The sequence below is a fragment of the Phyllostomus discolor genome, chromosome 9 (assembly GCF_004126475.2).
Source record: "Phyllostomus discolor isolate MPI-MPIP mPhyDis1 chromosome 9, mPhyDis1.pri.v3, whole genome shotgun sequence".
Classification (NCBI taxonomy): Eukaryota; Metazoa; Chordata; class Mammalia; order Chiroptera; family Phyllostomidae; genus Phyllostomus; species Phyllostomus discolor.
The window spans coordinates 53,315,458-53,340,487 of record NC_040911.2 but is presented as its reverse complement, the minus strand read 5'-3'; the positions used below and the strand labels follow the sequence as shown (position 1 = coordinate 53,340,487).

The 25,030-nt window shown below is 41.5% G+C and overlaps 1 protein-coding gene across 7 annotated transcripts in view; it reads right to left on the bottom strand.

Moving 5' to 3' along the window:
• The window catches only part of LDLRAD4 (low density lipoprotein receptor class A domain containing 4), a 621,642-nt gene that overhangs the window by 15,257 nt on the left and 581,355 nt on the right, over positions 1-25,030 (bottom strand). For all 7 annotated transcript variants that reach the window (XM_036009354.1, XM_036009359.1, XM_036009355.1 and 4 more), the window contains one exon: positions 16,889-17,043. In XM_036009354.1, coding sequence (XP_035865247.1) covers positions 16,889-16,993 — 105 coding nt within the window. In that variant the 5' untranslated portion in view covers positions 16,994-17,043. The remainder of the gene's footprint in view (positions 1-16,888; positions 17,044-25,030) is intronic.

Genomic DNA, 25,030 nt, shown 5'->3' with positions numbered 1-25,030 from the left:
CCCTCCACCCTGCACACCCTCTCCCACCCACATTCCCCCCCTTTAGTTCACGTCCATGGGTCATACTTACAAGTTCTTTGGCTTCTACGTTTCCTATACTATTCTAACCTTCCCCCTGTCTATTTTTGACCTACCATTTTATGCTTCTTATTCCCTGTACTTTTTCCCCCTCTCTCCCCTTCCCACTCCCCTGTTGATAACCCTCCATGTGATCTCCATTTCTGTGGTTCTGTTCCTGTTCTAGTTGTTTGCTTAGCTTGTTTTTGCTTTTGTTTTAGGTGTGGTTGTTAATAACTGTGAGTTTGCTGTCATTTTACTGTTCATATTTTTATCTTCTTTTTCTTAGATAAATCCCTTTAACATTTCATATAATAAGGACTTGGTGATGATGCACTCCTTTAAGTTGGCCTTATCTGAGAAGCACTTTATCTGCCCTTCCATTCTAAATGAAAGCTTTGCTGGATAGAGCAATCTTGGATGTAGGTCCTTGCCTTTCATAACTTGGAATACTTCTTTCCAGCCCCTTCTTGCCTGTAAGGTCTCTTTTGAGAAATCAGCTGACAGTCCTATGGGAACTCCTTTGTAGGTTACTGTCTCCTTTTCTCTTACTGCTTCTAGGATTCTCTCCCTCATTTTTACCTTGGCTAATGCGATTATGATGTGCCTTGGTGTGTTTCTTCTTGGGTCCAACTTCTTTGGGCCTCTCTGAGCTCTCTGGACTTCCTGGAAGTCTATTTCCTTTGCCAGATTGGGGAAGTTCTCTTTCATTATTTGTTCAAATAAGTTTTCCATTTCTTGCTCTTCCTCTTCTCCTTCTGGTACTGCTATAATTCAGATGTCAGAATGCTTAAAGATGTCCTGGAGGTTCCTAAGCCTCTCCTCATTTTACTGAATTCTTGTTTCTTCATTCTTTTCTGATTGGATGCTTCTTGTCCACTTCATTGATATGAGTCCCAGTTTCCTTCCCATCACTATTGGCTCCCTGTACATTTTCCTTTATTTCACTTGGCATTGCCTTCATTTTTTTCATCTAATTTGCAACCAAATTCAACTAATTCTGTGAGCATCCTGATCACCAGTGTTTTGAACTGTGCATCTGATAGGGTGGCTATCTCTTCATTGCTTAGTTGTTTTTTTCTGGAGCTTTGATATGTTCTTTCATTTGGGCCTTTTTTTTTTTTTGTCTCAGCTTGCCTGCTACTCATTAAGGGGCAGAGCCTTAGGTGTTCACCATGGTGGGGTAAGCCACATTGCTGTGTTGTGACACTGTATGTGGGGCAGGGGTCTGAGAGGGAACAATGGCGCTTGCTCCACTCTCTGCTGGATTTCAGTTACTTCCCCCACTACCCACAAGCAAATTGGGCCATTCTGGTGCTGATTCCTGTGTGGGTGGGTTTGTTTACATCCTGGGACCCTGTCCTCTCTCCAGGGAACTGTCTTGTGAGGCGGGGAGTTTCTCCCAGCACCTCAACCCCCACAGGTGTTTTCAATCGGTGGTTTGAGGCTTTATTTCCCCTTGCTGGGATCCTGGGTTGCAAGGTCTGTCTCGCTCCCCAAGTGTTCCTCCCAGTTTATCCGCATGTGAATGTGTGACCGCTGCCTTGCTGGCCAGCTGCAGCTTTGCCCACCTGGCACCATAATCCATCGCTTAGCTGGGTTGGTCAGCTACTGCCTTGCCCACCCTGGTCCTCTACCACCACTTTGCCATGAGTCCTCTCCACCCAGCTATCCATCTCCACCCCTCCTACTGGTCTGGAAGGATGTTTTTTATTTAACTCCTTGGTTGTCAGACTTCCATACAGTTCAATCTTCTGTCACTCCTGGTTGTTTATTATTTTTAAATTGTTGTTGTCCTTACTTTGGTTGTGCGAGAAGGCACAGTGTATCTACCTACACCTCCATCTTGGCTGGAAGTCTTGAGTATAGCATTTTTAAATTCATTCATCCATTGAGGGATAGTTTGGTTGTTTTTACCTTTGGGCTATAGTGAATAATACTGCTACAAAGAGGGATATACAAATATCTCTTTGAATCCTGCTTTTAATTCTCTGAGTATATACCCAGAAGTGGAGTTGCTGAATCATATGGTAAAATTATGTTTAATTTTTTGAGGAACTACCATAATATTTTCAATAGTGGTGGTCATTTTACATTCCCACCAGAAGTGCACAGGGTTCCAATTTCTTCACATCTTTGATAACACTTTTTATTTTCTTTCTTTAATAATAGCCATCCCAATGAGTATCTCATTATGGTTTTGAGTTGTATGTGGTTACTGTGTTAAATCAGGTTCAGGATTCTCCAGAGAAACAGAACAAATAGGATGTGTATATATATATATATATATATATATATATATATATATACACATCTATCTGTCTGTCTGTCTGTCTATCATCTATTAATTATAGAAACTGGCTCATGTGGTTATGGGTCCGACAATCAGCCATGTGTGAGATGGAGAATCAAGCAAGCTGGAGGGATAGTTTAATCTGAGTCTGAAGGCCTGCGAACCAGAGGGCCACTGGTGTAAGTCTGTAAGTCCAAATGCCCAAGAACCAGAGGCTCCAATGTGAAAGCGCAAGAGAATAGAATGCCCAAGCTCAAGATGAAAGAGAGATTTGCCTTTTTCAACCTTTTTGTTACATTCAGGTCCTTGAGGAATTAGAAGATGCCCACCCACATTTGGCAAGGGCAGATTTTCTTTATTCAGTCTACTGACGTTAATAATTCTGGAATTATTCTCACAGAGACATCTGGGCATCACTTAGCCCACTCATATTGACACATAAAATTAACCATCACAATTAGGAATACTGAACTCTTCTCATGTCCTTATTGGCCATTTGAGTATGTTCTTTGGAAAAATGTCTCTTCAAGTATTTTGTCTATTTTTAAATTGGGTTGCCCATTCTTTTGTTGTTGAATTATAGGAGTCCTTTATAGATTCTGAATATTAAAACTTATCAAATATATGATTTACAAATATTTTCTCCCATTCTATGTGTTGCCTTTCATTCTCTTGAAAGCATCCTTTGACAAACCAACATTTTTAATTTCTAAAGACCAATTTATTATTTTTCTTTTGCTGCCTCTGCTTTTGGTGTCATATTCAATAAATCATTGCCAAATCCAATCTGTTGAAGTTTCTTCACCACTGTTTTCTTTAAGAGTTTTATAGTTTTAGCTCTTACATTTAGGTCTTTGGTACATACTGGGTTAAATTTTGTATGTTGTATAAGATATGGATTCAGTGTTATTGTTTTCCATGTGGATATCCAGTTTTCCCAGCACTATTTTTTGAAAATACTGTCTTTCTTGCATGGCCTTGGCACCCTACTCAAAAATCATTTGAAAAGCATGAGAAAGTGTACTGCTGGGCTCTCTATTCCATTATCTCTTTCATGCAAGTACTATACTCTCTCATTTTTAAAAATATATTTTGTTGATTATGCTATTACAGTTCTCCCATTTTTTCTCCCCCTTTTCCCCTCTGCACCCACCCTCTCCCACCCATATTTACACCACCACCCCTTAGTTCATGTTCATGGGTTGTACATATAAGTTCTTTGGCTACTGCATTTCCTATATTATTCTTAACCTCCCCTTGTCTATTTTCTGCCTACCACTTATGCTGCTTATTCCCTGTACCTTTGCCCCATTTATTCCCTCCCCTTATCCACTGATATCCCTCCATGTGATCTCCATTTCTAGTTGTTTGCTTAGTTTGTTTTTGTTTTCATATTTTTTAAGGTTCAGTTAATGGTAGTTGTGAGTTTGTTATCATTTTACTGTTCATTGTCTTGATCTTCTTTTTTTTCTTACATAAGTCCCTTTAACATTTCATATAATAAGGGCTTGGTGATGATGAACTCCTTGAACTTGACCTTATCTGGGAAGCACTTGATCTGCCCTTCCATTCTAAACGAAAGCTTTGCTGGGGAGAGTAATCTTGGATGTAGGTCCTTGCCTTTCATAACTTGGAATACTTCTTTCCAGCCCCTTCTTGCCTATAAGGTTTCTTTTGAGAAATCAGCTGACAGTCTGATGGGAAGTCTTTTGTAGGTAACTGTCTCCTTATTTCTTGCTGCTTTTAAGATTCTCTCCTTATCTTTAATCTTGGGTAATGTAATTATGATGTGCCTTAGTGTGTGCTTCCTTGGGTTCAACTTCTTTGGGACTCTCTGAGCTTCCTGGACTTTTTGAAAGTCTATTTCCTTCACTAGATTGGGAAAGTTTTCCTTCATTAGTTTTTCAAATAAGTTTTCCATTTCTTGCTCTTCCTCTTCTCATTCTGACACCTCTATGATTTGGATGTGGGAACATTTAAAGTTGTTCTGGAGATTCCTAAGCCACTCCTCATTTTACTGAATTCTTGTTTCTTCATTTCTGTTCTGATTGAAAGTTTATTTCTTCCTTCTCTTCTAAACCGCAGATTTGAGTCCTGGTTTCCTTCCCATCACTATTGGTTTCCTGTACATTTTCCTTTATCTCACTTTGCATAGCCTTCACTTCTTCCTCTATTTTGTGACCATACTCAACTGATTCTGTGAGCATCCTGATTACTAGTGTTTTGAACTGTGCATCTGATAGGTTGGCTATCTCTTTGTTGCTTAGTTGTAGTTTTTCTGGAGCTTTGATATATTCTTTCATTTGGGCATGTTTTTTTTTTTTTTGTCTTGGCACACCTATTATGTAGTAAGGAGCAGAGCCTTAGATATTTGCCAGGGTGGGCCAACCCATGCCACTATGTCGAGGCACTGTCTGCAGGGGAGGGGGTCTGAGAGGGAACAATGCCACTTGTTCAGCTCTCTGCTGGCTTTCAGTCACCTCTGCCACTACCCACAAGCAAATAGGACCCTCCTGGTGCTGATTTCCAGTTGGGTGTGTTTGTGTACATTCTAGGACCCCGTGGGTCTCTCCAACAAACTCTCCTGTGAGGCTGGGAGTTTCTCCTGCTGCCTCAACCCCCACAGGTTTTTTTTCAGTCAATGGTTTTGAGGCTTTATTTCCCCACACTGGGAACGGGGGTTGCATGGTCTGTTTCATTCCCCAATTTTTCCTCCTGGTTTATATGCACACACATGTGGGACTGCCTGATCCACCAGCCTCTGCCTTGCCAGGAGTCCTTTCATCCAGCTTCCTGTTTCTGCCCCTTCTACTGGTCTTGATGAATGTTTCTTCTTTGACTCCTTGGTTGTCAGACTTCCATATAGTTCAATTTTCTGTCAGTTCTGGTTGTTTCTTATTTTTAAATTTGTTGTTGTCCTTCTTTTTGGTTGTGTGAGGAGGCACAGTATATCTATCTATGCCCTCATCTTGGCCGGAAGTTCCTACTGTACTTTGTTATTGGAGCTTTGTAGTAAGTTTTTGAAATTAGAAAGTGTGAGATGTCCAAATTAGTTATTCTTTTACAACATTATTTTAGGTATTTGGAGGTGGGGGTTTCTTGAGATAGCACATGGATTTTAGGATAGACTTTTCTGCAACAAACATCATTGAGATTTTCATAGGGGTTGCATTGACTCTGTAGATTTCTTTAGGTAGGTACCGACATCTTAATAATATCAGGTCTTCTAATCCATGAATAGAAAGATCTATTGATTTGTGTCTAATTTCTTTCAGCAACATCGTACAATTGTCAGTGTAATCTTTTATCTGCTTAAGTTTATTCTTAAGTATTTTATTCTTTTTGGTGTTATTGTAAATTGGATTGTTTTCTTAATTTCCTTTTTCATTGTTAATTGTCAGAATAAAGAAATGCAACTAATTTTTGCATGTTAATTTTGTATCCTGCAACTTTCTTAAATTTGTGTATTAGCTCCAGCAGGTATTCTTTGGTGGAATCTTTAGGGTTTATACGTATAAGATCATGTGAACTGCAAACAGAGATAATTTTACTTTTTCCTTTATACTTGGAATGTCTTTTCTTTTTCTTTTTTGCCTAATTGCTCTGGCTAAAACTTCCAATAAATACTATGTTGAAAATAAGTGGTGAAAGCATGTATCCTTTTCTTGTTCCTGATCTTCAGGAAACAGCTTCAGTCTTTCACCATTGAGTACAATGTTGACTGTGGGCTATCCATAGATGGCCTTTATTATGTTGAGGTAATTTCCTTCTATCCTAGTTTGGTGAATGTTTTTATAATGAAAAAGTGTTGAATTATGTCAAATAGTTTTTATGCATGATTATGTAGTCTTTTTTCCTTCATCCTGTTACTGTGTTGTATTATACCAATTGATTTTCATATACAAAGCCATCCTTGTGTTACAAAAATAAATCTCACTGCTTATAGTGTATAATCCTTTTAGTATGATGCCAGATTCAGTTTCTTAGTGCTTTGTTGAGTATTTTTGCATCAATTCATAAGGGATAATGGTTTTCTTTTCCTTTTTGTCTTTGGCTGTGGTACTAGGGTTATGCTGTTCTCACAGAAAGAATTAGAAAGTGTTTCCTCCTCTTCATTTTTGGGGATGACTTTGAAAAGTACTGGTGTCAGTTCTTCCTTAAATGTTTGGTAGAATTCACCAGTGAAGCCATCTGGTCTAGAAATTTTCTTTATTGGGAAGTTTTTGATTATTGAGTCAATCTCTTTACTAATTACAGATCTATTCAGATTTTCTATTTTTTTTGTGTGTGTGTGATTCAGTCTTAGTAGGGTGTGTTTCCAGGAACCTGTCCATTTCATCTAGGTTATTCAATTTGCTGATATACCATTGTTCATAGTACTCTCATTTTTTTTTCATTTGTGGATCTCTTGGATCTTTTTCCACTTGAAGCACAGGTTTATAGCATTAAAAGAGAGTAAACTGTGGCCATGACTTACTGGCACCTCTGCTGTGAACTGTGTCTGAAGCCTGCTGTCTAGGGTCCAGGTGCACTATCACCATGTGTGAGGTGACTCCCACACCCTGAGCTTTTTTGGTTTTATGCTCTCAGCCTAACTCTCCTTTCCATATACCTTGGACCACAATATCATCATATTCAGGGACTGAAAACACCTAGTATGATGTTTTCCAAACTGTGAGTTGCAACATCTCAGAATGCTGGAAAATCAACTTAAATGGGTCACAGTTAGCATTTGAAAAAATTAAACAAAATAGAAAATACCATTGTCTTTAAGTATTGTCTGGTGAAACTTTTGCCTTAGTTGTATATATGAGTATTGTGGATTGTGGTATAAAATGTGTTTCTTACTGTTCTTCATGGTCAAAACAACCTGAAGTTCTCTGATCTAAGCCAATTATCCCTCATTTTAGATGGGAGGAAACTGAAGCCCCAAAAGGGTACATTACTCACTGGAGGTGACATAGTTTGTGGTAAAGGAAGACCATTCATTGGTGGATATTTTGACTTCTACCCAAGGGTTGCCCCCAATGAATGAATGTATTGTATGACCTAAAATATTTGGATATTTATTTTTCTTCCTGTCCCAGAGTGACAATTTCAAAGTACATGTAAAACTAATTTTTGAATATTCAGCAATACCTTTACCTTCTGGTAAAATCAATTTTCTTTCTTTTCTTCCTGTTTCTCATGCAACCTCTATCATCCAAATGCTTCAGTGTTACTATCTTTTCCACCCTAGATGGCAGTAATAGCTTAGGTATAAAGGCAATACCTCTATATGTCAATGACTGCTCTCTCTAGCATTTTTCCTTTTACTCCTCCTTGGGAAGCCACCATCAGACTTCTCAAGACTCAGTATTTCCCTCCCAACTCTATTCAATCTAGGGCATGTCCCTTAAGAGAAAGACACATAATCCAGGAAGGTATGTTGGGAAGAAATGAAAGGGAATTCTTTATATTTCCAAAATAATACAATAGATGAAGGAGGTCTGCAGGCCCTGAGGTGCAAGCAGAAAAGAGGCTAAGCAGGTGCCTCACCAGGGCTTGGTGCTGAAGGAGAGTGAGCAATTAGATTTCACAAGAAACCAGCCTGAGAACCAGAAAGCTCAGGGCAACAGGGAAATGTGGAACTACCATTATTGGTCGAGGTGGGCACAATTACTTCCTTTAGGGTGTGGGAGGAAGCTAAGGCACAGGCATGAATGCTTTCACCAAGGTCATAGAGCTTGTAGGGAATTAACACAGAGCCAGAACTGAGTGACCTTCCTTGGCATCTGTGACAGCTCTGGGAAACCTCCCTAACAATATTAGAATAATGTAGAAAACTTTTCCCCCCTCAGAATAAACTAGACTAACTTTCAATGACTAAGTAAACACAAACAGAAGAAACAAATTTTACCATTAGATTATTAATGCAAATACCTATTTAAAAGGTTATTAAAAGTTTTTGGTATATAAAATTTTTCATTAATTTTATTCAAAAATCTGATTTACACACATTCTGGTCACAATACAAACCATGTTCAAAAAGTTACCTTTGGAGTCTATAGATGCTCAGAACATTGTTGGAATTGTCTTCAGCTTTAGTTTGTGTGAGCAGAGGATGTTTTTTAGTTGTAAAAGTAACAAATAAATTCATTCTTACCATAAAAATCTTAACAACACAGACCAGATTCCCTTTGTCCACCTCCTCCCATCCTAGCTCTTCCCCAAAGAAAGCTGTGAGTTTGCTGTGGATCCTCCCTGACCTTTCTCTACAGTAACAGTTTATGACTTGGACAACATCATTTTTACTAATTGCATCACACTTGGCTTTGCACCAAAATTGTATCATCCATATTGTATCAAGCATATTTAGCTTCATCATCCACATCATCCATGAAATTTAACACTAAGTGGATTTTGGTTGGTACCAAAAATCAAAACTGTACCCAGAGAACAAATAAGAAAAAGGAAGATTAACCATTATTGATAATTAAAAAAGAAAACTTCCCCTGAAAAATTTCCAAAAAATAAACTATAAGCTCTGAAAGTAGTTTCAAAACTGTTATGAGCAATGGTGACAAAAACAGAAGGGCATTTGAGCTATTCCCATTGCTTTAAGGACAAATCTTGGCTATTAAAAAGGCCTGTCTACTTGTGTTCAGATGAGAATCTGCTGTATGCTGTATAATAGCTATGACCCAACATCCTCATCCAATTTTTGTAAGCAACTGGGTCTTTTGTTTCTCTTACTTAAAGGGACATTCTCATTTTGAAGCTGCTAAAATTATTACCCTTCTAATCTTCAATTAGACACACTAAAAGGTAAAACCTTTTAAATGACCCATCTGGCAGTTTGCCTATGTGAATACCTTTTGCTTGTTGAGAGAGAGAGAAACAGCATGGCTGATGGTAGGACACCTGTGCTCGAAGTTTATAGTAGGAACTGACCTGTCCCTTGCAGTCCCTTCAATACTTGGAAATGCAGTTTTAGTGACTCAAGAAGTAATGGAGAATTGTCATTGAATATAGAGGACCCAAATGCCCCTGGTCCTATGGCACAGCAAGAATCTGACTCATCCACAGGGAAACTGTCCCTTGCCATCTTTCATTCCACCTGTTGCTCAGTAAAGCCTGTGGCCCTCCTCTCTTTTGTCTGGAACGTCAGAGATATACCTCTTATTATTGCATTGTCAAGCCCTTTAGTTCTTTTTTTGTATCTCACTGAATGAAAATAGTTCATTTTTATCATTTTAGAATTGTTTTTCTAAACACAGATGAAGTAGGTAGAAAAGACAGATGCACAGCAGTCTAGCTCTTCAGTAACAGTGGTAATGAACAGTGTGTGTGCTGACTCCCCTACTCTTGTGCCCTTCATTCAGAGCCTATGAGCAATGAGCCCAGTGAGATGGGTTCCTGAACTGCTTCTAGGAGATGACCAGAACTGCTCATCCTCAGGCCACCCCTCTTCCCAAGGCCAGTAGAAAGGAGCCCACAGCCAACTCTGTCCTCTTGGCAACAGACTCTAGTCACAGAGAGGAGGGCCCTGCTTCAGGGAGATGACTGGACAGCAAGGGCCATGAATGAGTACATCAGGATGGGCACAGAAAATACTGCACTCTGTTGGCCCAAACACACTTGATTGAATGCCTAATCTTAAAGGAATGATCTTCATGTCCACAAGGAAGCTCTCTCCCATTTTTCTAGAAACCAGTGGTCCTCTATCTTGTTTTCACCCTTGTGGTCAAGGCATGAGTACAGAAGAATATTTTCTCTAAAAAACAATCCACACAGAAAGATGGTACCCACAGCCAAAAAGTGGGTACCAGCCCATCTTGAGTGGCAGCTGCTTTGCAGCCCCGGACTGGGCATGCCCAGCAGGAATAGAAGTCAGTGTGGCCTGATATTCTAATTGTTCAAGAAAAGATGTACATTCCGGTATTTATGTAAGATCTCCTCACTTTTAAAAGTTTAATCAAGTTTTGTCATAACACCCTGTGAGGCAAATCACACACATTGGCCACCCCTCAGGCCATGTCTACAACTTCTGCAGAGAACGTCTATGGGTGTAGGCTTGTCCCATAGTAGGGCACTTTGGATCCAAAGAACCCAAGTTTCTGTACCAATGCAGCTGATGGTTGCAGTCCTCATCCTCCTTTCCAACATCTGGGTGAAACAAACAAATGGCCTCCTTCTCTGCATCCCCCATGGGGCTGGTGCAGGACAAGCTGCACTGAATGCCAGCCTGTCACTGCTCTGTCTCTGCAGAAAGTCCCAGGCACCCATATTTTCACAACTGATTTAACCCCTGCAGCAGTCATTAATGAAGAAATGCCTGATGGGACTCTTTTTGTTAATTTTTATTTGAAATTGCTGGGTTTTTTTGTTGTTTTTTTAAAATATATTTTATTGATTATGCTATTACAGTTGTCCCATTTCCCCCCTTCTCTCCCCTCCACCCTGTGCCCCCCTCCCACCCACATTTCCCCCTTTAGTTCATGTCCATGTGTCATACTTATGAGTTCTTTAGTTTCTACATTTCCTGTACTATTCTTGCCCTCCCCCTATCTATTTTCAACCTATATTCTATGCTACTTATTCTCTATACCTTTTCCCCCTCTCTCCTCAAAGTGGCTGCTATCCACAAGTTCATATAGTTCAAACTACGTAAAATAATCCTGTTTCTCTGCTGTTCCTCAGGGAATGGCTGGTCACCTTGGCCTTGTCCACTATCCACCAAGCTCTGGGCTATCCAGGCAGGTTTAGCTGGCCCTGCCAGGCTGGGCTACAAGGTATTAGAAAAGGCCACTCCAGCCTCTGTCAGCTCTAGCAAGAAAGGCTCTAGAGACTTGTCTAAACATTTCTCAGGGCTGTGTTTGGAATATTTATGCCCCTTTATTGTTTTCCTGGTATTTGGCAGTATAAGGTAATGAAAAGAAATCTAAACAGTCTCAAAGCTCTGAAATCACATAAACCAGGCTATAAAAAATAAACCTTAGAAAGAATACATTAGGTTTATATCATAGACCAACTCACTGCTGTTTGCCGTTATTTAAAACATCCACTTTTTCTATAATTTAATTTCTTTTTTATTCAGAATGCCTACTTCCACTAAATTGAGAACCAGTACTGTTCCATACACTAGACTCCCTGGAACAGTATCTCAGAGACACTGCAGTGATGAAGGCTGACCAGCCTCAGCCAAAGCAAACTCCATTTATTCCTCCATTGGCCAGAGGGGACCTGTCATGGAAAAGTATGTTCTTCCAACAGATATTTTTGGAGCCAGCAAAGGAGGAAACCTGGGGAGATGGTGCTGCATGAGGAAGGCGGGACATGATATAGTCAAGGATGAGGGTCCTGACCTCACTGAGGAATGTGCCTTTGATTGTATAAAGAAAACCTTCCAGAATCAGGACAAGTCTCATGCTTGGCTCAAAATGGCAACTCATCTAACCCACAATTTTCCAGAAGACTCTCTGAAAACCAGGGATATTCAGAGTTACTAAGATCCTATTGTATTAACCTTAGTTTTGATTTTACCTTTTGGTTTAGGTGGAAAGCCCATTAATGAGGAGAGGGGAAGTTCAACCAGTATAGTGAAGTTTATTTAACCAAATCATGAGCAGCAAGCCTCTTTCTCCAAACAAACCCAACTATTGTCCTTTACTTTTCTATCTTGACTATCAAATCTTCCAGTAGAAATATATAAAAATATATTTACCCAACAGCATTGAACCAAATTACCTAGAAGTTGATAAATTAAATGCCCAACCCTTTCACTCCAGTTTAAAATAAACATACCATTTACTAACACACTTCTAGAGACCTCAGATGATTCTAAAAGAAATGGGTTAAAGACCCCCAGAAGTAAATGTGTCTCTGTAATGCATAGGCTCACCCATGGGGAGGCTGGCAGAGGGTACCCATACCCACAAGCTGCCAACTAGCTAGGCATTGCAGCCCCTACCACTCAGGCCCCTTGGAAGGCAGGACTTAATTTATTATTCTATTACAGTTGTCCTAATTTTCCCCTTTGTCCTCTTCCACCCAGCCCACCCCCACTCCCACAATAAATTCCTACACTGTTGTCCATGTCCATGTGTCATTCACACATGTTCTTTGACTAGTCCCTTCTCCTTTTTTCCCCTCTATGTTCCCCTCCCCTACCCTCTGGTTGCTTGGTTGCTGTCAGTCTGGTCCATGTTTCCATGCCTCTGGTTCTATTTTTCTTGTTAGTTTATTTTGTTCATTGGATTCCGCTTATAGGTGAAATCAAAATGAACAAAGGACCTAAATAGACACTTCTCCAAGGAGGACATACAGATGGCCCAGAGACACATGAAAAGATGCTCAACATTACTAGCCATCAGAGAGATGCAAATTAAAACCACAGTGAGATATCACCTCACACTGGTCAGAATGGCCATCATTAATAAATGAACAAACAAGTGCTAGTAAAAATGTGGAGAAAGGGGAGCCCAGTGCACTGTTGGTGGGACTAAAAACTGGTGCAGCCTCTGTGGAAAACAGTATGGGATTTCCTTAAAAAGCTAAAAAAGTAACTGCCTTTTGATCTAGAAATTCCATTGCTGGGAATATACCATAAGAATCCTGAATCACCAATTCAAAAGACTCTATGCACCCCAGTGTTCATAGCAGCACAATTTACAATAGCCAAGTGCTGGAAACAGTCTAAGGGCCCGTCAGTAAATGATTGGATCAAAAAACTGGTACATTTATACAATAGAACACTACACAGTAGAAAGAAAGAAGAAACTCCTACCTTTTGTGACAGCATGGATAGAACTGGAGAATATAATATTAAGTGAGGAAAACCAGTCAGTGCAAGGCAGAATTTAGATGTTGACAAAGTGAAAGGCATTTCAGGAGCACTTTGGTGCTCTGACAACAGACATGAAACCACATGGACATCAGCAACCACAAACACATATCTGTCTTCACCAGTCACCTTTCTCCCAAGGAGCACAAGGAACATGATGCCATGGGGAGTCCAGAAGACTATCAGTGACATGCTTTGGCAGTAAACAAGTTCAGGGCCTTCCCCAGAATACTGTCATTGTCCAGCCATGCCCCTGTCTAGCTCCTTCTAACTAGGAGCTAACTAGGGGAAGAGGTGCTTGGCACTGGCAGTCACATTGGGATGCTGAGGGAGAGCCACCTTCCTGAAAGGGCAACTTGAAACTACCCATGCCAAGTCCTCATGCCCCATCCTAAATCTCTCCTACAGTTTATATCCATTGGATATATATTCCACCCCACATACACAAATGGCAACAGGAGACCCCTGGCCTTCTCCAGCAAGACTGAGAAAATGCCAATTAGCGTTAGTCTAGTGGATGCTGCTGGCTGTGGCAGTGGGTGCAGGGTTAGGGGCAAGGACACACTACATTGTTTCTTTGCTCAGTGCCTGGCTCATATCCAGTGAATAACTGAATGAACAAAGAGGCAGAAATTGATGGGGGAAACTGTTCCCAAGGCATAGTCCCAGACGAGGATACTCTGAACATACAATTTCTCTGTAGACACCTAACACTTTTCCCCTGAGCTGCTGGGAAGTGTTCACTCTGTAGAAGCTATGAGAAATCCACTTATACTAACAGGCATCTTCTTGTAACAGTGAAGTGCCTGTAGGAAGGGTAGCATTCAGTACCTGGTAAGATCATGGGGTCCCCACTATAGCACTATGGACATTTGGGGTCAGATCATTCTTTGTTGTGGGGCTGCCCTGTGCATTTCATGATTTTTAGAGCATTCTTGGAGCAATGTCAATCTAATCACATTGTCAAATATCCCCTAAAGGGCAAAACCACCCCTGGTTGGGAACCATGAATGTAAATGAATCAGATTGCTCTTCCAGTATCATGTAAAGGGAACTGGTATTTCTTTAAAGAAGTTCTAGGAGGATAAATAGGTAATTGGGAGGTGAGAAGCCTAGTGAAAAAGCACATTCCTGGGCAGGAGGACTGCATGCGAACAATGGCTGCACCCATGGTGTTACCTAGATTTGTATCTTTGTCCAGCAGAGAAGTCATTTTCCTCCTCACCCTATCACTTCCCTCTTTGGAGTATAAACTAGGTTAATGGTACTAGTCATGAAATGGAGTGATAGTTTGGGCCTGAATCATCTGTCACCATGTAAAAATACATCTTGAATTTGTGAAATGGCAAACAGAGCCCATTGCTAAGCTGTGCAAATATCCACTTCCCATTTTATTTAGGAAAAAAATCTAAGCCTTGAGAAGCAACAACATCCATATTGAGCTCTCAGGGGCAGAACTTTCAAGTGTTTATTAACAAAATTAGACATAGGCAGTGAGTGATAAAGACCTCTGCAGACACAATCTTAGCTATTGATTGTCTTCACTTGCCATGCAGGGTGTAGCCCTGAAGGAACATCTGAAAGTCATTGAATTACTTCTGGAATTAATTAAATTCAAGAATGGAAGACCTTGCTACCCAGCAGCCCCTGGAGCAAGGTGAACACAGGCAAACTTCTGTCCCTGAAGAGGAGCTCCACGAGACCCACTTCTAAATGTAATAGAATATATATTCCAAGTAAAAACATACTTGAATTTTTTTCTCTCTTTGTAAACTTGTCTTTCAGCTACCATTCTCATCTGGTCCTTACACAGTGTTATTGTATATGTGCCCATCCCATCACTGACTGTGAAGGGAGCTCCCAGTCTGGGGACAGAGACCAGTGCATAGGCACTAAGGCAACAATGGATGGGGACAGTGAGAGAAGGCATGGCAAGGTCTGTAGTGAGGAGTGGAGGAAGGAGCCACCTCACCTATCCAAGGAAAGGCAAGTCAGGTGGAAGAAAGATGATCACTGAAGCAAATCTGAGGGGAGGACAGGGGTGGGTGGAGCCAGGTTCAGTACTAGAAAAGCAGCCTGAGTTGTCGCAGTGCAGTAACTGGAAACATTTTGGAGCTTGGAGCAGAAAGTGTAACATGGGAAACTTGGAAAAACTCATGGTAGTTACTCCATGGAAACTGAAGAGCTGCCTATTGATGATGACAATGAATGGGATCATTTTACCCATTTCCCCCAAGGACAGGGGTTGGCATTTGTAGTCTTTGCTCTAAGGCCTAGGCAAAGCAATGATGGCAGATTCTTCTGTAGTTCTGAAACTCTTGCTGTCTCTTCTCTCTTTAAACTCAGAATTATGTGTATTTTCTGTTCAGAACTTTAGAAGAATTAGGGCCTCCTTCAGGTAACAGTGTGTGTGTTGGGAGGGTGGCGCTGTGATATGTAGGCTTCAGGGCACCAGTGTACAGTGAATCTGGACATCACAGGTACCAGACTGCTGGGACAACAGGGAGCCACAGGGAAACCACTGTGATGTGATGAAAGTCACATTCACAGGACTGCAGGGGAATGTGAACCAAATTGAGGATCCAGGGAGGTGGAGGAAGGAAACAGCAGAGGACAAGAGAAAGCAGGAGGGAGAAAAAGGAAAGAGGTTATTGGGGCTGAAGCATGACTCTGATCTCCTAAGAGCTCCCAGGGGCCCTGGGCTGGACTACACCATACCCACCAAATGGCTGCACCCCCACATTTGTGGTCTCCTTAAATCAGTTACCAGAGAGCCCTGGTCTTGACACACACTCTGATGGGCTGACTATTGTGAGGGAATTCTGCCTCTTTTGCCCACCACCAAACCCAACAATTTATAAGTACCTAAATTCACCATTTCCAAGGCTTTCACTAAAAGCTACCAGATTCATATATTATAAAACTAGCTCAGAACAGAAAGTTCCAGTGGCCCTTGGTCTATCAGGTATTAATCATACAGCAGTTTAGCAGAATGTTAGTGTTTTATTTTCTAGAGGAGGAAGGGGGTTCAGAAGAAGCTGAAAAAACTTAAAAAAAAAACCCAAAGAGCATTACTAAGGGCTGTTCTGTAAGCCCCCAACACAGCCCAACCTGCCTTGCTACCCCTGAGGAGGCCTTAAGCCCTTGCTGTCTCACTGCTACCCCTCCAGCCTGCCCACATGTTCGGCACTACTGAAATTCCTCAGAGTCTTACAAATGCAAATAATGAGCACAAGTGCATTTAAGAACAGGTCTCTCTGTAACAGCATGGATGGGTCTCATAAGTGTAATGTGAGTGAAAGAAGGCAGACACCAAAAAGCACCTACTGTATGATTCTATTGTTATAAAGTTTGAAAGCAGGTAAAACTAATTTGTGCTGACAGCCATCAGGCAGTGGTGACCTTCTGTAGGGCATGCCTGGAAGTGGGGCCTGAGTGTGTTCCTGGAGGATGGTCATGTCTCCGTTGATTGGGCCCTGGATACACAGGTATGTTCAGTTTGTAAGAATTCACTGAGCTGAGCATTTATAATGCATATGCTTTTTTCTAAGTATATTAACCTTCAATAGGAAGCTTTCATACTTCTGAACCTCAATGGGTGGACTGACATGAGAAGCTGTTCTGCTTTGTGGCCCTCACCGGCAACCAGCCACACTTTCAGAGCCTGGGCCAGAGGCCTAAGCAACACTGAAGAGGCTCAGGACCACCTTTACCTGCTGCACCCTGTTCTCTTGCCTTCTGCTTTGACTCGGGCGGTTGATGAAAGATCGTGTGGACACTTTGTAGTGATTCAGCAGGCAGACAATGACCACGACCATCACTGTAACTGCCACAATGATGATGATGATCTGGGTGAACTCCAGCTCCGCTGCAATGAAAGAGGAAACTGTGTTAAACCACATGCCCATTTGCATCATCACCCACTCAGTTCTCCAGATCTCATCTCCTCAAGGCACTATGATTACAACAACCACCAGGTATCAACAGCCACTTGCATGAATCTGGTCCTCATAAGAACCTCATGAAAGTGAAACTATTTTCCACAGGCCTGCTGCCCAGGGCCACTGCCAGTCTTTGACATTCTAATAACATTTAAATAAAGGGAGACTCAGGCATGGGGTTCACTTTCCAGAAGACCTCTGGTGCTCAGACAAACCTTGTGTTTGCAATTTTGTAATGAGAAGAGCAGTAGGAAAAATGTATTCCATTGGCCCTACAAGACCTGTAGAGGTGCTGTGCTGTAAGTTACACCATTACATGCATGAAACTCAAAGACCAGCCCAGTGCATATGACACAGGCTGGCTGCCACCTGGGGTACCCTTTCCTACTGTGCAGGCAAGCCCTTAAGGGTCATATCTTGGGGTATAAAAAGTTCAGTGCTCTCCATCACCTAAACTCCATCCTGTTACATGACATCCTCCTCTGTGTGTCCTTAGAGGAGTTAAGAAAGCCTGTCAAAACTGGAGCTGTTTCTCACAGGGTAAACTCTCTAGGAAAGTTAAACCCATCTTTATGGTTGTGTCAGGTTTCCCAAAGCACACCCTCACAGGATCCACAGAAAATATATGTTTTAAATTTTTTATTTTTATTTTTTTTAAATATTCAAGATTGTACTTATTTATTTTTAGAGAGGGAAGGGAGGAAGAGAGAGAGAGAGAAACAACAATGTGAGGTTGCTGGGAGCCGTGGCCTGCAACCCAGGCATGTGCCCTGACTGGGAATTGAACTTGTGACACTTTGGTTTGCAGCCTGCACTCAATCCACTGAGCTATGCCAGCCAGGGCGAAAATATATGTTTTAAAAAGCCCCAGCCTCCTTGCCTCAAAGCTGCTGCCTTTAGAAGTAATTTAGAAAAATAACATCTTCACTGTCTCCAACTCTGCAGGCACCATATTCTGTGAGCAATCAGGTCACCACTGGGTTCCTGACAATGCCATTACAAGAGATTTTCTAAATTCCATTAACACATGCTTCACACATGTGCATAGTGCCATGGAGCTATGTCTACAAAGCAGCACAATGCATTGGGGATGAGAGGAGTAGGTGATTCAAGCCCTTCAGTTTTGCAGGAAGAAAACAAGCTCTAGGTCAGCTCTAGAACCTAGACCCTCTGCTTTCTGGCTTCCAGATCATACTCTGCTGAGTGCTGGCTACCTGTTTTCCTCTGAGTCTCCCCACACACTGAAAGGAAGTGACTGTTCATGCAGGAACATCAATTTAAAGAATGAGTGACTCAGGTAGATGGTAAGGAGAATGGTGTACAACTTTTGTTGTGAGATGGGCAGTTATGGGGTATAATGAAGGGCAACAGAAAGAGGGGAGAGTTCTTTTGATTGTGCTACTGACTCAAACTTGCAACACACACACATGCACACACACACAGGATCCACAGAAAATATATGTTTTAAATTTTTTATTTTTATTTTTTTAATGCACACAAAGACACATGAATGTGTGCATGCACATGTGCATGACATGTGTGGACACACATTGGCATGATGCATTCATGCACACATATACACATGGGCATATAAATACACATGTGCATGTATATCCACAAGGGGTGCACGCACGTACATGTACACACAATGTGCAGCCTCTTGCTGCAGTAGGGCTCAGGCCACTGGGCAGTGGGGAAGCATTATCTCTCAGTAAATGGGCTCACACTTGGGATGATGCAAAAGGGGACTGGGTATCACCCTCCCGCTGATGTCTGCTTACTCCATCCACACCCTGAGAACAAAGGGACAGGGTCTCGGACATATGGGGGTAGCTGGAGGGTCTTCCTGAATTCCACCATGTCATGTCCTATAGTTCTGTCCTCCACTCCTATCCTCAACCCCTACATACCTGAAGGACAGAGATTTACATAGTGCCTTCTGGATGGGGCAGATTGCACTTGGCACTGGGCCTGTAGGGGTGCTGGTCCAGAGGTGCACCTTGGGAATTGGAGACCTGAGTATGAGAGAACTGAACTGCTGAGCCCCATGTGGTGAGCAGTTGAGGCCAGGTAGGTCTGCCAGGTGTACCCCTTGCTGGCAGTAAAAGGGCAGATCCCAGTGGGCACAGCTGACTGTGGAGGCTCAGGCAGCAATGTCAGAGCAGTTCTAGAGACTGGCACTCGGCAAGACCCAGGTGCTAGGTTCCTTACTCCCCCCTTCATAGTAGCACTGCTCTATAAATTCCTGAGGTCTAATGGCTGATGGCAAGGCCTCCAGAAGACCTGGATGAACAGTTCATCCCCAATGGCTTGAGCATCTACTTCCTGTGGGGAAAAAGCCCCAGGGAGTCACCAAATTTATGTATACCAAACCCCTTCTCGGGACTATAAGAAATCTTCATGATGGATGCCTCCTGGGCTGAAATTTCTCCCAGAGGGAATAGGCTGGAAACCTTTGCATTTGGGGTACAGATATAAGTGTGGCCTCATTTACCCTTGTGGGCCATGGGATGTGTGGCATGCTTGTTAATCCAGAAACACTGTCTTCATGACTTTGCCTTTGCATATAACATTTCCATGTCTAGGACATCCTGTGTCTTTTGGAGTCTATGTCACATGGTGCCTGTGTGAAGCCATGTGATTGGATCCCTTTCTTCATCACTAAAGACATAAGATGTCGACTGTGCCTTTTGAATCCGTCTCTTACACGAAACTATCATCAGAAACCTATTTCTATTTATTTTGTATTTTTGGTATCAGGCTTGAGGTGGTGTCTAGAAGGTAGTTAAGTGACTTCATCACTGAGAGGGGAAACAATGAATGACTCTGGAACACACATGTTGAGACCAAGACCTCTCTTCTAGAATGTATAGCTCCACCTGCACAGGTGTGCTCCCTGCAAGGACAGCTACTGCTGACAGGACTAAAGCCTGCATTGGCCGAAGTGTACAAGTAGTGCAACTCAGGAGAGCTGTGTGGACCTGTGCAGAGGGGTGATCTACTAACCCAAGGCCCATCACCCCAGTGATGAACAATCATTGACCTAAGCAGGCAGTTAATTCTACTTAGGTCAGAGGTAGCCAACGTAGCATGAAGACTGAACCTCATAATGCCTTGTTTTACCCACCTTTATTTCTATTTTGTGGGTGAACTGTAGAGTTCGTTCTTTCAGGTTAAATCATACCCTGAAATTGACAATTTTTTTCCCCTCAAGAAAACTTTACTGCTTTATAGCTATGGAAAGAGAGGAAAGTGCTAACTGCACAGAAAGATGGCACACAAAGTCTTCATGGGTTAATTCTTCACTTGGAGAATGTCTTCCTAGGTTATCTTTTCCTGAATATAAAAAGCTATAGAGATAAATATTTATAGCAGAGTAATCCGATTATATATTCATAATTCTATGGACACATTGGGATAGATCTGTGTTTTACTTGAAAAGGCTTTTTACTATAAAATGACCTTTAAATTTTAAACCGTATAGAAGGAAATAGCGTATAATGCAAAAGTTCCCCTTTATGGGCCTGCAGCACTCCAACAACCCCTGCCCTAGTCAGCCCCATGAGGTGGGGGGCACAGTTCACCCACTGTGTTTATTTGTGCATTTGCCTATTGAATAAGGACTTTCTTCTTATTTATAAATGGAATCATTGTACAAATATATTGTTCTGGTTTTTGTCACTTAATACATCACAGATATCTTTAAACAAGAATATATATAAACCAATCTCACTCTTTATGGTGGCTATCTATCCCAGAATATGAATATACTAGAACTCACATTTTCCAAATGATGGATGTTTTGGTGTTTTTTTTCTTCTCCCATTATGATCAGAAGATTGTGTGTGCATGTATATGTGTGTGAGTGTCAATGTGTGTTTTGACCCACATTTGTAAGTATTCCTATAGGAAGTATTTCTAAAATTAAACTTTCTGGGCCAAGGATATATCCTTCTAAATGCTGATTGCTGCTGGAACCCTGCATTAGGGTCTTGACAAGGAAAGAGCACGCTCCTCCATACCTTCATTAACACTCAACACTCACCCTTTTCATTTGTACTCATCTGATGCACAAAAATATGTATCTTGTTTTAATTTGTATTTCCCCAGTTACTAGTAATTTTAAATCTTTTCCTATGGTTATTGGTAATTTATATTTTTCTTTTTCAAAACCATATTAGTTTATTTGTAGTTTTCCATTACTTCACTTTCATTTATTTATAAGCAGTCTTTACATATTATGGCTATAAATATTTGTCTGTTACATGTGGCACAAATATTGCCTCCTAGTCTTTATCTCTTTAAACTTTGCTATGAGTTTCTTTATAGAAAATATAAATCTTTACATCATCAAATACTGTCTCTTTTTCCTTTACAGCTTTTAAGCTTCCTTAGACTGTCTTCTCCGCTATTCTAAAAATATTTTTCTTCTAGGATTTTTGTAGTCTGTATTTATATGTTTAGATCTTTATTCACTCTGGATTTGATTTTTTTTATCTGAAGCAGCAGATAGAACATTTAATATTGTCTGAAATGCATTCATCTTCTGATCTAACATCATATTAAAAAGTTCATTGGAAGCAAGGGTAAGAAAGATCTTGGTTGTGGGAAGCAGTGTACCGAACTGCCACCAACTTTCTTTAAAGGGACTACTTGCTCTTAGGCTGCTCTTCACCAGCTTTATTGTCAACATGCAGACCCGCTGGGCCCTGCCCTGCTCTGATGAGGTGCTGGCACCTGGAAGGCCCAACCCACCCCTCAATGTGTCCATACCTGCTGCATTTTCTTCCTCATTTCCACCCTCTTGGTCTGCTTAGACCAGCAGCTCTCAAGTAATTTGGTCTCAGGACCCCTCTATACTCCTAAAAATTACTTGTTACTCCCAAAGAGCTCTGTTTGTACAATGGTATCTATCAATGTTTCCCAAACTTGAAATTAAAACTAAAAAATGTATTTATTCATTAAAATTAAACTCATTACATGTTAGTATATGTAACATGATCAAAATGATTGTATTTTTCAAAACAAAATAATTTAGTGATGAGTAGCATTTCTTTACACTTCTGCACATGTCTTTAACATTTGTCTTAACAGAAGACAGTTAGATTCTCCCCTCTGCTTCACTTTCAATCTGTTGTGACATGTTGCTTTGGTTGAGATATATGAAGAAGATCTGGCCTCAGTAACCACCTGGAGAGTCTTGGGGACCCCCCTGGAATCTTCAGCCACATTTGGAGAATGGGGGTCTAGACCAATGGACAGCAGGCATGCTAGTACAAACACAAGCAGCATGAATTTCTTGGGGACATTCAAGATAACAGGATTTGAAATGTTGTCAAAGTGGCTCCAGGATCATTGTCCTGAGGTTTCATGCATGACTACAGTCACAGCAGGTACATTTAAAACACAGAGGACACATAATGACTCCAGGGGTTCATGGGCATTTGAAGTGAGGAACTTGCCAGGGGCAAGGTGTGGGCTTAGGCTGCCAGGAACTGGGTTCTCAGGGCATCACTCACTGAGGCAAGCAGTTAAGCCCAGCTGGTCACCCTGGGTGACAGAAGCCCAATCAGAGCCTGAGCTACTATAGACCTTGGGCCAGCATGAGAGGCAGCTCTTTCTGCAGGGACTGGCCCAGGTCCCAAAGGCCTGTGTTCTAACAACCAAATCCAAATCAAGCACAGGAGCAACACCAAGTGCAGCAGCAGCAATTTGGCCCCTGGCTGAATGTTAAGATCACCTATGGCACTCCTAGAAGCCTCCTACATTAGGGACTCATGAGACACTGTGAAACCCCTGGTCATGGATCTCCAGTGGAGCCATGCAGCCAAATGTGCAGCAGTCTTTTGCTTCAAACTCTAGCAAAACCAGACAATGAAAACAGACTTTTTCCTTGAATACTAACAACTGGAAAATATGAAGCTTTTACTCTTTGGGATTAAAAATACTCCCTGAAGAGGGATCTAGAGGATTCTCAGTGTGAAAGTTCAAGTAAACAGAGAGACGGTTCTAGAAAATAAGCATGATGAATTCTGAACCCCAGAGTCCTGTGCTACCAGTAACTTCTCCCTTCAATAACCTATTCAAGTTCATGAGGAGGTATGTAAGCAAGCCCATACTTGTCCTCCCAAACCCTCATTCATGTCAAACAAGAAAATACTACTAAAAAATACATCATAAACAACAAATTGGTGTCATGTCAAGAAAGGATCATGACACCATAGGATATCCACAGTCCAGATGGCAGATAGGAAGGGTAGATGGGGAGGGGGTTGTAGACCCACAAACCCAGCCACCTGCCTCACCTCTCTCCCCTCACCTCTCTCTCCCTACATTTCGTAATAACTGTGGTAGATGATGTGATTCCTGTCTCTTCCCTCCCCATTCCTGAACCCTCCCTCAAAGTCCGTCACCCATGTTTGGAGCCTGTTCAGAGGCAGTAGGGGCCCCCACAGTATTTTGCCAGCACCTGACATGACTGTGCCACTGGCCTGATTTTGTATCTTTTTTTTTCTTTTATATATATGTATTTTATTTATTTATTTATTTATTTATATTTATTTTTAGAGAGGGAAGAGAGGGAGAAAGAGAGAGAAATATCAATGTGTGGTTGCTGGGGGCCATGGCCTGCAACCCAGGCATGTGCCCTGACTGGGAATCTAACCCGTGACACTTTGGTTCGCAGCTGATTTTGTATCTTAAGAAAATAACTTTCACAGAGCAAATAAAAGAAATTTTATATTAAAAAAACAACAACCCTGCATTCCCACTTTTGAATGTATAAGATGAAATTCAGCACATCTCTTTTTCAAAGTATCCAGTTTCAAGTTTTCTGTATTCCTGATCAAACACAGACATTTTCAGAGCTTCTGATGACCTCACTCAGCAATTCCCTGTACTGTACAGTAAGGGCTCAGGCAGACCAACCACTCTCCACTTCCTGCTGAAATCCTTCAATGAAGATGGCAGTTTCTGGCCACATGTTTCCCCACACAGGCACACACACATACATACCTTCCCACCTTATTCATCATTCATTTCTCTTATATGTGTTCCAAGCTTGGGAGGCCCAGGGTGCAAAGGCTATGCTCAGGCAGCAGAGGTGCAGTAAGACCTTTTACCAACCCCACAGGGAACTCTTCAGACAGAGGCATATTTATCAGTCAGATACATGTATGCTACTGCTCCTGAGAATTCATGCACATAACCCTATCGGGCAGCAGCATGTGCACAAAAGTGAGGCAGATGCAAGCTGACACCTGGCACTACACTTAGGACTTGCTGCCCCTCCCTCCCCCTGTTCTGCTCACATCTGGCCCTGCAAGATGTTGTCTATCTTCATGTTGTAGGGGACAGTTTATGTGCATGGAACTGAGGGTACACTGGAAGGAAAAATGCCAATAACCTTTTCCTTGAAGGCTTTATTCAAGTTTGGTTTTAGGGGATGGGACGGAAAGGGGAGGAGGCTAAGAATGAATTTTGAAAGAACTATTAATACACATTTAAAATATATGAGAATTGTAGAGTTGTGAGAAAATAACAGGATTACTTTAGGGTTTCCAAAATTTCATGTGCACAATAGGATTCTCAACACAGTTCATTGGTCAGTTTTCCTTGATTTCAATAGCTACTGATAGCAACAAAAAATGCCAAAAAGCAGGCCATACAAGGAGAGAATGTTAAGCCAAAGTCAAATTTTCCAACTATCCCTCTTCTTTTTTAAAGTATATTTTATTGATTATGCTATTATGGTTGTTCAAGTTTTTCCCCTTTTCCCTACTCCACCTGGTACCCCCTTTCCCTTCAGCAATCCCCCTTAGTTCATGTCCATGGGTCATGCATGTAAATTCTTTGGCTTCTTCATTTCTATATTATTCTTAACATCTCCTTGTCTTTTCTGTACCTACCATTTAT